This window comes from Dermacentor andersoni, chromosome 2 (assembly GCF_023375885.2).
Source record: "Dermacentor andersoni chromosome 2, qqDerAnde1_hic_scaffold, whole genome shotgun sequence".
NCBI classification, from domain to species: domain Eukaryota; kingdom Metazoa; phylum Arthropoda; class Arachnida; order Ixodida; family Ixodidae; genus Dermacentor; species Dermacentor andersoni.
Genome location: NC_092815.1, coordinates 103,105,760 through 103,119,414, shown reverse-complemented (window position 1 = coordinate 103,119,414; position 13,655 = coordinate 103,105,760). Strand labels below are relative to the sequence as shown.

The 13,655-nt window shown below is 52.4% G+C and overlaps 1 protein-coding gene across 2 annotated transcripts in view; it reads left to right on the top strand.

Annotated features, from left to right (window-relative positions):
- The window catches only part of LOC126541518 (neprilysin-1-like), a 28,236-nt gene extending 16,101 nt beyond the window's left edge, over positions 1 to 12,135 (top strand). Inside the window, exons 6-11 of one of the 2 annotated variants that reach the window (XM_050188307.3) lie at positions 1,944 to 2,186; positions 3,117 to 3,320; positions 3,911 to 4,221; positions 4,718 to 4,862; positions 5,069 to 5,455; positions 11,898 to 12,135. In XM_050188307.3, the coding sequence (XP_050044264.1) occupies positions 1,944 to 2,186; positions 3,117 to 3,320; positions 3,911 to 4,221; positions 4,718 to 4,862; positions 5,069 to 5,455; positions 11,898 to 12,008 (1,401 nt within the window). In that variant the 3' untranslated portion in view covers positions 12,009 to 12,135. The remainder of the gene's footprint in view (positions 1 to 1,943; positions 2,187 to 3,116; positions 3,321 to 3,910; positions 4,222 to 4,717; positions 4,863 to 5,068; positions 5,456 to 11,897) is intronic. The other variant, XM_050188311.3, reaches the window with a different exon arrangement.
- The last annotated feature ends 1,520 nt before the right edge of the window (positions 12,136 to 13,655 follow it).

The window sequence follows — 13,655 nt, the reverse complement described above, 5'->3', positions numbered from 1 at the left end:
GTTACGCATAGGGCAAACAAGTTATGCATGGGTCAAGCAGTCAATACCGCGAAAAGGGGTTGTCATGGCACTCTATTTGTTTATGAAATTTTCACGCTTAGCTCAGCATTTCTTCATCCGGGTTGCAAACGAAGCGCATCACTTTCTTTTTCTTTCACCATATGTAACGCAAGATCACATTGTCGCAGTTCTCTTTTGTCATACTCGCATAATCAACCAGTGGAACGACGCTTAAATCTAATGTTACGACGGTCCCAGAGCACTGATGTTCCAAATGAGTAGTGGGATAACCGAAACTAGGATAAGACAACTTTCTTTCTCCAATTGCCCTTAACTTTAACGTCATAGCATGCTTACTAATTAATCATGTTTAAAATGATCTCCCCAGTGACTTGCGAGACACAGGCATGGCAGACCGCATAACGCCTTATGATTTGCATGTACGCTTCTGTGCGTTATCTGCCTAACTAATGGCGACCGGGCATGGTACAAACGAAGACGAAGTGCTATAGCTGCGCATGCGTTGAGGCTTGTTTCTTGCGCATGTATTCATCGCGAAAGCAACGTACACGTTTGTTATACCATAATTAAGGCAAGCAAGCCACATGTGCTTGTGCGCGCTGATTGCAAAAATGACTGCACCGCCATTGGCTTGGCGAACTGCCTCGCGGAAGATCTAAAAGGGGCCATTCCCGTAGCCGGGGTGGTTCCCGGGTTTGTGATATCAATGACGCGTATGGTAAAATCACTATTGCCGGTGTAATATGTGACGATTATGTTCCAGCTACTTATCTTCTTTTTTTTTCGGGATTCGGGAGTAAGCGTGCGTGCGAAAAGTAATATTTGAGACTGAATTCGAATACGAATAGAATAGTGCCAGAACCGAATCCAGTCGAATATCAAGAAGTTTTCGAATAACGAACAGCCGTTTACAGAAATGGGGCAAAACGATGGTCATATCCTAGTATTCACAACGTTAGCGATTTTTTTTTCATTAAATTGCATGCACGGTATGAAGCTCTGTTTATTAAAAGCACGAATAGAGCTTGATGCCCACAGAGATTACGCCCCCCCCCCCCCCGCCCCATTTATCGTACTCCTTTCTTTTTTCCCCATTTTACATTCGATTACGCACATTTCACGTTTTAATGTATTCGAAAGATCTTCGAAAAATATTCGTACTTACAAAAAGTGCCTATTCAATTCTAAGGTACCAAATCGATAGAATCGAATGGGACACTATTCGATTGGTTATTGGAAAGTTTCGAATATTCGCGCACCCCTAAAGTAAAGGTGTAGAATCAGGCTAAATAAATTGTTAAACTATACCCACACTCCTCCCTCTCTCCATCTGCTTCGCCTGCTGTCTCTATTCTGACCAAATTCTTTCCCTTCCGCTCCAAACTCTAACCTCACGCTGCCCCCCTCCTTTTCTACCCCCCCCCCCCCCCGTACTTGTGGTAAAGCAGTGCAGTACTCCTTACCGAACATATTGTCTTTTTGTATATCTCAATGGAGATGGTTTTCTATATACTCCGTCTCACAAGTCGTTTACAGCACTGTGAAAGCTAGAGGACTCCTTAGCCAATAGGAAGGCCGAATGCTGCTCGAGACATATTCATCCGCGCCCCGTCGTCCGCTCAGCGGCTGCCGGATTCGCGGTAGCACGATGTATACATGCGCGTTCATGTACGTATCATGTACCAAACAAATGCAAGACACTCTAATCCTGTCTAATCAGACAGTTACGGCCGGAACTACATTCCGCTGCGCAAGGATATTGCCTGTGTACGCCTCGTAGCATACCTTCGGCAGCGCTGCAAACCACTTGTGGGGTAGATTCTACAGTCAGCATTGTGCGTTATGCACGGTTATGCATTCGCGCGCTATTAACGGAGAGCTCTAGGCTGCCCCTCTCGAGCGCGTGTCTGCGCCTTGCTCAGGTGTCCCTAGGCAGCGTGCCGGGCGGCTCCCGCTGGGACTGGGTGCTGTTCATGAACGGCGTGCTGAAGGGCAGCGCGGCAGCCGCGGCCATACAGCCCGTGGCCGTGCGCTCCATGCTGTACCTGCAGCGGCTGGCCAGGCTCACGCAGGCCACTCCGACCGCGGTGCTGCTCAACTACGTCGGCTACCGCCTCATGGTCGCCATGGCGCCCTTCCTGCCGGGACCCACTGGTGAACATCTGGTACGCGGGAACGCTCGGTCTCAACCGGTGAACTGCGTGAACTTGATGTGCTAACGTTATAATCACTATTATTAGTAATGGTCAACGCACCTCGTCGGAGTTTCATTGTGCTCCAAGCAGAGACTGAATTCTGATATTTCTTTTTGTCTGCTGGAGTAACTTGCTTGCCCGTGTGTAACTGCACATTCGTTGTTCTAGACCTACGCGATGAAGTATAAGGTCAACCGCAAAAGTTTGCGGGGCACGAGTTCCACGACAAATGTGAATGTCTGGTCTCTTAAGGCACGCGGTTCTAATTTAATGAAGCACTATACGTAGGTTGCAAAAACTACTACTTATAGAAACATTCAATTCGAAGCAATGTGCCCAAGCTTTGAGAGTATTCAGTTTTTTTCGTAAATCCTGTGTGGCGCAAACCTTTTGTGGGCGACTGTGTATGTTCACCTTGCTTTCTTCAGTGAGGCATTTTACTCAAGAGCGCATAAGCATGCAGAATAAAAGCACTGTCGTTGAGCGGTAGAACTCCTTGAAACTGCGCCAAATATGGGACAGGGAAGCTACTCCTCCATAAAGTGGTTGCCGGCAATCCATCGTTTTCAGTGTGGCACCGAGCTGACTAGAACGCATAAGTACCACGTCTGATGTGGTATGCACTCTTTGTTCATTCTACCGTATTACGGTATATATATATAGCGCACTCCATCTGCTACTGGATCGAATCCTTCATATATCTCCTTCTGAGACCACATGATAACCCAGTAGCCCACTTCAACGATTTTGTCATTATTCGAGTTTTTCTCGGGCAAGAGGTTATCGCGGCTTTCACAGAGGAGAATTTGAGCACGCGAAGTACCACGTACTGGCGACTGCTTCTTGCGCCTCCGGCGCAGTCCCGCGGGTAGCTCACCCGCCTGTCGTCGCCCTGTCCAGGTTTCCCTGTCGGTGGAGGGCCGCCGCATCCCCGGCATGGAGCGGCTGCAGGCGTGCGTCCAGTTGGTGGAGAAGGTGTTCGGCGCCGCACTCACCGTCATGCTGCGCCACGCCACGCCCTTCCTCAGCCAATCGGACACGGCGCGCAAAATGCTCGGCCTCGCCCACAGCGCCGCCGACGCCATGGCACACTTCATCAAGAAGGTCCGCCGTCTTATTGCTCGCCTCCGCGCTGCTGCTATTATATGCGCGAGGATTTCACTGCGCCCACACGCGCTGGTTGTATTCCATGATCACGTGCTCAGACGTGCCATTTCGGTTGTGCTTTGTGTGGCACTGTTTAAAGGGGTGCCGCAACTTTGGGCGTTCCATCGCGAATAAATCGGAAACGAACATCGTTGCAAGATTAAACGTCGCGACCATTGCATCAAGAAAGTATGCGTGCTTTTTCCGTTCGGCCGTGTCGCCGCAGAATATACGCGTATTTCCGTTGTTGTCTCGATGTGTTTAGTGGCTGGCAAGACTACCTCCTTAACTTCGCGCTGACAATGCATGACTGATTATGTGACGAAGAGTCTTCAGCATTGCGAGAAAACTTGCTAGCATGGTGAACAGGACGTGAACACAATAATATATTAATTTTTCACGCTTCGAGGCAATTACTCCAATCGCCCTTTACAGCGTTCAAGTAAAACACTAACAACTGCTCGCACCATCCCCGATTGCCAGAGTGCCCGCCAGGCGTCTCTCTCTCGGCATTGCGGAGTTGCAACGGTACCTTTCGCACCACGCAGGCTCCGTGGCTGTCAGCGGAGGACGTGAACGCGACGCTGTCGCGGCTGTCGCAGACGTCGCTGTCGCTGGGCGTGCCCCGCGAGCAGCCGGGCGAGTCCGAGCTGGGACACCTGTTCGTGGACGTGCCCATGCTGAACGAGCGCAGCCTGCTCGAGAGCTACTTCCACATGAAGACCGCCGTGCAGCGTCGCTACTGGTCCGCGCTGCAGCGAGTGCGCCGGAACAGCTCTGCAGCGGCCCGCGATGGGGCCTGGAATAACGGCGCTGCAGCAGGCTTGCACGACGTCAGCAGCTTCGACCTCGCGTACAGGTATACGCCCTCCCATATTTTGCCATCGTGTCCGCCTCCTTTCGTCGGAAGGCTTAGCGAAAATTGCTGATACGCGCGTTGCGTATTTTATGGTTTCTGCTATATTGCTAAAAAAAATTACGCTTGCACACTTTGTGCCCTTTACTCTAATGCTCCTGGTATAACTACATGCAGCGTGCGCGATCTTTAAATGTCCTAATCAGTTCCCATAACGTGTGTTGGAGGTCTGTATACACTTATTACGTGATGACGGCACCTGTCCCCATCTGGGACCGGTTAGGCGCATTGTACAGACTTCGTTTTGCACTGCGAGGTGCCATCGGCGTAAACGATTGGTTTCCGCAGTTATGCACGTCTTCGCTCTTAAAACACGGAATGCCCGAAGACGTACTAAAGTCCGGGCGAGTTAATTGGTGCTCATTAATAGACCGAGCTTTCACGTTGTCTTTATTTCGCTCGCGATACAATGAGATCTGCACGCGGTGGCGCAATGCAGGCACGATCCGGAGCGCAACAGCGTGCTGCTGCCCTACGGCGTGCTGGGCTTCCTGGCACGCGTGCAAGACGTGCTTCCCATGCACGTGCCCCGATTCCTGCCCTACGCCCTGCGGGGACTGTTCGCCGCCGTCGCCGACATGCAGGTATGCGTGCAGTATATACTCGCGCACTCGCTGTTGCGATTTATGTTGCGAAAGACGGAAGTGCGTGACACGTATGGTGCTCAGTCGGATTGCTCGCGGGCATTATATATACAGCGTCAGCTCCGGTGGCACTATAAGAAACCTAATTTCTTTTAAGAAGCACAACTGACCGCGCCCGCCTTGTATACATGCACATATACATGCAGACCGTGCACGACGATCGGCCGTCGTGGAGCCGCGCCACGTCGCTGCGGTTCGCGCACCTGTCGTGGTGCTTCCTGCGGCAGTACGGCGAGGTGCTGTCGGCCGAGGCCGGCTCGCCCGCCGGCGGCGTCACCGACGACTTCCTGGCCGAAATCGTGGAGGACAACGCGGTGCTCGAGCCCCTGTACCGCGTCTACGTCCGCTCGTTCCCGCTGCGCGAGGGACGGCCGGCGCTGTTCCGCCTGCCCACGCTGCGCGCCCTGTCCACCGACGAGCTGTTCTTCGTCAATTTCGCCCTCGGGCAGTGCGACCAGCCGGCGACCGCGGCGCGAAACGGCACCGCCGCCCGCCAGATCCTTTTCCGAGAGCGGCTGCCGGCCAAGTTCAAGGTTCGCGGTCTGTTGTATTTATATGCGCGGGCAGAATCGGTAATTTATCTGCGGACATGACACGCAAGGTCTATTCGATTCAGCCAAGTTTCTCTGCACCTTTTGCACCTATTCACGGTGCACTGCACCTAGACCCTCGATTCCCCAAGGTGCAGCAGTGCACCCTGCACCCCCGTGCTCGATTGAACGGTGTGCAATGCAAGGTGCCGCCGCGGTGCACTGCACCATTGAACCTTGCAGCGGGTGGGTGCAGCCCGGCACCCCCTGCACTTTTTCGTTTGAGGTGCCGTGCACCTTTTTCTGAATCGAACAAACCTGCAGTTAGCGAAGCTCGATTCATACAAGCCGTGCGCGGGCTTTCGTGCCGGGGGTACGTTGTTCGAACTATATATGCGCTATTTTCAAGTCACCGCGTCCACACATATGGGCTGCTGTGGGACTTTGATTCTATAGGAGAAAGTCTCCATGAGACCTATACTGCACCTCTTGCCTGGCTTCTTTTTTTTTTTTAATTGGAGGGTTGGTTTTTGTTGCCGACACTTAAGTATACGCTAACCGTAGGGTTAGCGTATACTTTGTGAGCTTAGCAGACGCAGCAAGCGTCTGTAGGTGGAGCGAAGTCTACGTTTCTTTTACGTTAACTCGGCCACACCTGAAAGCCACGCGCCGTCAGCGCACATTTAACTGTTCGCTTATTAGTACACATACTTTTTTTAACACCCATCACTGTCGGCGGGACAACACGGTCATCCTTGACGTGCCTGTGTCATATCGTGCACTTATACGCTCGTCTATGCGGCGATCATTCCGCTTCCTATGTGCTTCTAGCAGCACGGGCAGAGGGGAATGTAGAAGTAACTTATATGTCATATCTCAGTCTAGTAGACGCGATACAGACACTTATATGCGCGATTTTACTAACCAGTAATCCATTATTTTTGTTTCTCAAGTCACATTCTACGCGTTGGAGGTGCAGGCATGACCCCAACGGTATACATGACGGTGCAGGTATGACCCCAACGCAGGCTGCAGCGCAGCCTGCATACATCACTCGTACATATAGCAACTTCCTTGCGCGGTCTTTACGGCGAAACTGTTAGCCTCTAGTTGGTCAGGATTTGTCGTGGCGGGCTCACCCAAAAACAAACGGCGGCTGGAAAGCGTTGTGTTTGAGTTTCAGCGTACAGAATTATGTTTTTTTTTGGTATATTCGAATTACAATCCGATGCTATCATGTCTATCATGTCAAGTCGTACTTTACGAATTGTCTGACGCGTTACACTTTCAGAAATTCAACTAGTTCTATAAAGCACTTGCGCTATATTCGAGGGCCTACAAGAATTTGGGTGTATGCTGCCCTTACTGTACCTAGAGCCCGCGGTCACTCAGACAGACCTCAAACGGCAGCTGGAAAAGGGCTTTATCTTTCCGTTTCCGCATAACATATTTATGTGTTCTCGTATATTCGAATAACAATGTGAAGGTATACCGTGCCTGCAGCTTGTGTGCAAGTCGTACTTAACGCTAAGTCGCACTGTCGGCGGCGGCTGCTGTGAATCGCGCCCACGCGTCACCCACACGCTGGCTCTCGCGATCTCCAGATTAGCGAGGTAGTCGCGCCACACTTCACTCCGTTTGCAACGTGCCGCACGAGACAGATTGTCCGCGCCAGCCAATATATCGCGAAATGAAAACACGTATAGTGCTGCGCTAAAATTTTCTCATTAGGGAATATCGTAATCGTCGGTGAGTGAGTGAGTGAAGAAACTTTGTTGTGAACGCCTGTAGAACGGTTAGCCTTCTTTAGGGAGGCGTTACCGTGACGCGGCCATGACGTCCTCGCGGCGTGTGGCGCCTCTACTTCGGCCGCGGCCGCACTATTCCCTTTGGTCGACCGCGCCTGCCCCTCTTTTGGGGTGGCAGCCTCCCTCCGGTTTCGCTCGGTCGTTGCATTTCGAGGGCCGCCGTGATCTGCTGGACGGCCTGGGTTTGGACATCTTGGTCATAGCACCTCGTTGCGGCCTCGAGCCGCGGCGGGATCGTCGTTATCGTTGCAGCTTCATGCGGATTCTTAGCACAGTCCCAAAGGATGTGAGCTGCAGTGGCTCTTTCCTTTCGGCACACACAACACAGATCACTTTCATAAACACTTGGACACACGTGCCTCATCAGCACCGGGGTGAATAACGACCCCGTTTGAAGTTGTCGATATAAAACCGCCTCCTTACGGGTCGAGCCCGGATGAGGTGGCGGCATAGTCCTTCGCTCTAGTCGGTACCATTTCACAATTTCGTTGTAGGAAGTCATTTTGTCCTTGGTTTCCCACCACCACGACGGGTCGGCTGTATACTATTATAGTAGCAGCGGCACGGTTGGTTAGTCCTCGCGCCGCCGCGTTCGCCGTCTCGTTGTGGTTAGCGTTGCCGCGATCCGACACATCACTGCCCATGTGGGCCGGAAACCACTTTATCACCACACACCGACTTTCATTCGCGAGATCGACCACACGCAACACACGCGGGGCTTCACCACACAGCCTGGCTCTGGCGTAATTTTTCACTGCCGTCCTAGAATCACAGAGCACAGTCGTGCACTCGGGGTCGGCGATGGCCAGAGCAATGGCCACCTCCTCGGCTTGATGCACCCCTCGAGTCCGCACACTCGCCGCTGTTCTCGTTGCACCGGTCGATGCCCCGACGACTGCAGCAGCGAATGCCTTTCTGTCACGTGGATACTCTGCCGCGTCCACAAACACGGCACCCCTGTCTTTGGCATGGAGATCGATGAGCGCCTTGGCCCTCGCCGCCCGCCGCTCTTTGTGGAACTCAGGGTTCATATTTCTTGGCACCGGACATACCCGTAGCCGTCTACTAATTGCGTCCGGTACAGACACTTCTGTATTTTCGGCTCCCCTTTCCTTTGGTCCCAGGCGTAGGTCACGCAGCACTTGTCTGCCCGTTCTTGTTTCCGATAGCCGCGCGAGCTGAGCGGTCCTCTGCGCCTCGGCGATTTCCTCCAGGGTGTTATGCACTCCCAGGGCCAGGAACTTGTCGGTGCTTGTGTAGTCGAGAAGTCCGATTGCAGCCTTGTACGCTTTGCGTATGAGCGCATTGATCTTATTTCGTTCGCACTGCCTCCAGTTGTGGAAAGCAGCAACGTATGTAATGTGGCTTATAGCGAAGGATTCCACTAGCCGGGTGAGGCTTTCTTCCTTCATGCCTGCTGTTCTGTGCGACACCCTCTTAATGAGGCGGATGGCCGTGGTGACTTTGGCCGCCAGACGGTTGACCGTCTCTCCGTTGACTCTTTTGCGCTCAATCAGCATCCCCAGCACTCGGATCTTCTCGACAACCGGGATCATGTGACCACCGCTCGTCTTGATCTTTATTGTGTCTTGCTCTCTCGCAGGTTCGTTGCCTTTCGTCTTCCTAGCTGCCCTTTTCGGAGGAATCACCAACAGCTCAGACTTGCTTGGGGAGCAGACGAGCCCAGACCCGTCCAGCTGCTCGTCGATAGCGTCAACCGCCTCTTGCAATGTATTCTCGATGTGTTCGTCGCTTCCTCCTGGGACCCAGAGCGTTATGTCGTCGGAATAGATGGTGTGTCGGACCCGCGCGACTCGTGAGAGGCACTCGGGCACCCCTATCATTACAAGGTTGAAAAGTAATGGCGAGATGACTGAGCCCTGGGGGGTCCCGACACTGCCGAGCTTCTTCTTTTGGAGCCGCAGGTCACCGGCGATGATTTCGGTAGTCCGCTCCGTCAAAAAATCCTTGATGTACGCATATGTTCTCTTGCCCATGTTTAGCCGTGACACCTGGGCCAGAATCGCAGAGTGTCTCACTTTGTCAAAAGCGCCCTGCAGGTCCAAACCCAAGATGGCTCGCTTGTCTTTCGTGTTAGTAGTGTCATCGAGGATTTCATTTTTCAGTTGTATCATGGCGTCCTGAGTTCCGAGCTTGTTTCGGAACCCGATGACGGTGTTTGGGTAGAGCCCCGAATCTTCCAGGTACCTCTGCCACCTGTTCATGAGTACATGCTCCAACGCTTTGCCCACACAGGACGTAAGCGAGATCGGCCGGAGGTTCTCAATGTTGGGTGGCTTGCCCGGCTTGGGAATCAGGATGGTCTTGGCTGCTTTCCACTGCCGGGGTAATGACTCGGCTCGCCAGCAAGTGTTGAAGTATGCCGTGAGGTTCTCGATGGCCGCTTCGTTAAGATTTTTTAGCGCTCTGTTCGTAACGCGGTCGGGACCAGCGGCGGAGTTGCTCTTGAGATCGTGCAGGGCAACCCTTACTTCCCATACTTCAATGTCTCGATCTAGCCACTCGTTTGCTTCGCCTAGGTAGTCCGGGTGCGTCTTTGTGGGAGTGACCGGGAGGCACTTGTCGTCGAGGCGTTTCTTCACTTCGTCTTCCCCGTGCTCGGTCAGCGCCCTGTGGATGATCTTGGCCAAGTTGTGGTGCTGGTGAGACTTGGTCGTGGTCGCATCCAAAAGATGCCCCAGCACACTCCACGTCTTGCCGCAGTGCATCTGGCCGTCCGCTGCGTTACAAACCTCATTCCATTGCTGTGTGCATAGCACTCGGCTGTGGGACTCGATCTCGCGGTTGAGTTCGGCGACCTTCTTGCGTAGCTTTCTCTTTGTCCTCTGCGTCTTCCACCTTGACAGGATGGACTGCTTGGCTGCGATGAGGTGGGCGAGGTGGCTGTCGACCCTGTGGACACGCTCGTCCGTCTCGACTTCCTTGGCGGCCTTTTCAACCTTGTTTACAATCTCGGTGGACTACTCCTCGATGTCCGTAATTTCGGGTTGCTCCTCGGGCAACAATCCTCGAAACGCGTCCCAGTCAGTAAATCTATGTTTCCGAAAGCTTCTGCCAACTTCGTCGTTACCACCGAGCGGGACAGCGACCTCCACAATGTAATGGTCACTTCCCAATTCGTGGCCCGTGTTTCGCCATTCGAAGTCCGCCATACCACCGCCATTACTCCTGACGAAAGTGAGATCGGGCGTTGTGTCTCGGGTGATCGAGTTGCCGATTCTTGTAGGGTATGCTGGGTCGGTGATTAGATTTAGTCCCAAGTCGGTAGCATCTTGCATTCCCTGCCCTTTGCCAATGTTTTGGGGTAACCCCAGGCTTGATTCGGCGCGTTAAAGTCCCCGCAGATTACCAGCCTGTTGTCGGGCCCCGCGACGTTGCACGCTTTGTGTAACAGTGCTTTGAATTTCTGCTTTCCGTGTGACGGGCTACTGTACACGTTTACCAGAAAAGTGCTTTCCTTCTGCTTTTTCCCGGTAACCACCTTTACCATGGTGTGCTCGATTGAGCTTTTGCTCAATAACTCGTGCTCGACGTACGTGATGCCTTTTCTCACCAAGGTGCAAACTCCCCTGCCGTTACTGCCGGCCGCGGTCCGGAGGCTTGGTGGGCTGGCGTGGGACCGGTAACCTGAGAGTTTTACTTCCTCAATGAGGGTCTCTTGCAACATGATAATATCTGGCTTTCTTGATACTTGTTCTAAGTGTTGCTGAAGTACAGCCTTTTTCCCAGCAAAACCGTTGCAATTCGAATGCCAGACCAGGAGGCCTTTCACTGCTGTTGTGGCTGCGGTGGTTGATGTCCTATCCATGTTTGCAGAAAGTTAGCCATTTGCGTTGCCAAATTCTGTACTGTGGTAGTTAATTGCTGGCACGTCTGTTCAATTGCTATGAAACGGTCGGTGATTGTCTTGGTGAATGTCGTGAATGTCTTGGTGAATGTCGTGAATGTCATTGCCTTACGTTGAAAGTTGGGTATCGGGTGATTCCTAGCGCCTTCACAAATACACTGGTAACAACGAAACTGCGATTTGAGTCAAAAGACACTGTCAAATCGTCGGTGAATTTTTTGTTTCTAACGTCGAGTGTTACCGGTCAGTTATCGGAGTCTGCGCGACTGTGGCGGTGGGTGAAAGCGGACGGCATGGTCTCGTAGTACTGCAGTGCATGCAGCCTATAGACTAAACGAGTGGTTCTTCAAGCATTCATTCCTCCTCTTCCCCTCATCGTCATACATCACCTTACTATACATGTTACTTGTTCCCTATACTTTCCACTACCGTTCCCGATTTCCCAGTGCAGAGTAGCAGACTAGAGCGCGCCAAGCTCAGATCGACCTGTCTGCCTTTCCTGTAAATAAAATCTTTCTATATCTTGGTGTGTCGGTGGCTCAGATTGGCATACATCTGGAAAGGATGTGTTTTTTGAAGCTGCACAAGCAATATTTGAGCTTCGGAACTCAAGGAGCTGCTGTACCAAGCGACACATTAACTGATGCTAAACGTGAACCGTGAGCTTGGAGTCGTCGTGCGGTGTATATCGTAATTTTCGCTGACCTTAACATGTAGCGGAAACTGGTGCGCGATCAGTTGTGTTTACCTGCCACGTAAACGAACGCAGGTGAACGTGCCGCTGAGGAACTCGGAGCACTTCGCTCGCGTCTACGGCTGCAAGAAGGGTTCGCCCATGAACCCGGTCCGGAGCTGCTCCGTCTGGACCGCCACCGGATGATCCACCCACCATCGGCTGGTCCATGCACGCGTGCGGTGCGCCTCTTCCGCGCACTGCAGAATGACGCCGAATGGCGATTGCAATAATAAACATGTGCTCCTTTCGTGCACCCACGGGGAGCGAGCTTCCGTTTCTTTCTGCGTTTCTTATTTTAGTCACCAGACTGCAGTGTTACTTCCGAAGGTGAATCCGGGATTGACATACGTATATAACTGCCACGCGGAGGAAAATTTGCAGTATCTGCGCGAATGTAGCGCGAACTCTCTTAAAGCGAAGCTGTCTGTGGTTAGGATCCCGGGTTTCTTTCGCGTCCGTCACGTCGACAGAAAACCGAGGCCGATCCCGGTGGCAGTGCAGGGCCAGGAGCAATGGCTCTTACCCCCGCAAGGCAGAGGCGTGAAGCGCTCATACAGCACGCCGTTCGTTTCAACACGAAACGCACAAATAAAGAAAGCCGTCAAACCACATGATTAATGACGAGGCGCGCGCACTAACGTGTTGATCAAGGTGTATACGTTGCCGCCGATCCCTCGCCGGTGGTCGTTGTCGGAGAACTTAACGTAGGCATCTCAAAACGGGTAACAAAGCAGTGGCTGAACCACTTTGTGGAACAGTTTGGCCTCGCTTACTCGAACGATCCGAGTCAACCAACCAGCGTACACGGGTCATGCATCGATGTAACTTTGACCGCAAACATTCCTCAAATAAGAACGGAAAACATCAGTGTGTGTCATAGCGACCACAAAGCAGTTATACCAGTCATTTCAAAGTAATGGATAAAATAAAGGTATTTTAAACTGCACTGAAACGTGTGTTTGTGCAATATATTACTTTGAAGAGCAATGTGCGTAATGGGCGCACATCATGGGATCGGTGTTTGACAAGTTGCCCTACATTATATGCGCAACATATCTACAGCTTCGCTGACCAACCACCTTCATGGGAGTGAATCAGCGGTCATTTTTGTAAAAAGAGAATTAATAGGCTGATGAAGTACCTATACGGAAACCTGGGGCTACAAAACTTGGGCTACAATTCCCCTTTTCAAGATGCAACGATGCTGAGCCCCAGGGTGTGGAATCAAATCCCGACCGAATTTCGACCCCATTTCGATGGGGGATAAATGCAAAAAACGCCCGCGTACTGTGCATTGGGGGCACGGTAAAGAACCCCTCAGGTGGTCGAAATTAACCCGGAATCGCCAACTATGGCGTGCCTCATAATCATATTGCGGTGTCGGCACGCAGAACCCCAGAATTTTAATTTAAGGTGCAGCGAGCTTTGCCACCACACGTCTAAGGATTGCGAAAAGCCAGCCTTCCGATGGCCTGATGCGCAAGTCTGCGAAGGCGCAACTCGGCGACTTCACTGTTCAGCACCGTCTTCAAGGAAACGCAGTCGCGTGCACTTCGAGCTGCAACACGGTGCCCGTGGTTGACGGGGCCCGAACACTGCACGCCGGCGCCGACAGACGAAAAATAGGAGAACTAAACGCCATACATTCCGATTACCGCATAGCTAAGCTGAAACGCGAATTCGTGAGGAAAGGAAGGTTGGGGGGGGGGGGGGGGGGTGAGAGGGGAGCTGCGCAGCAATAGGCGTGGAGCGGTTGCTCCTCCCAGCGCGGATGCGCAGAACTGCTTCTGC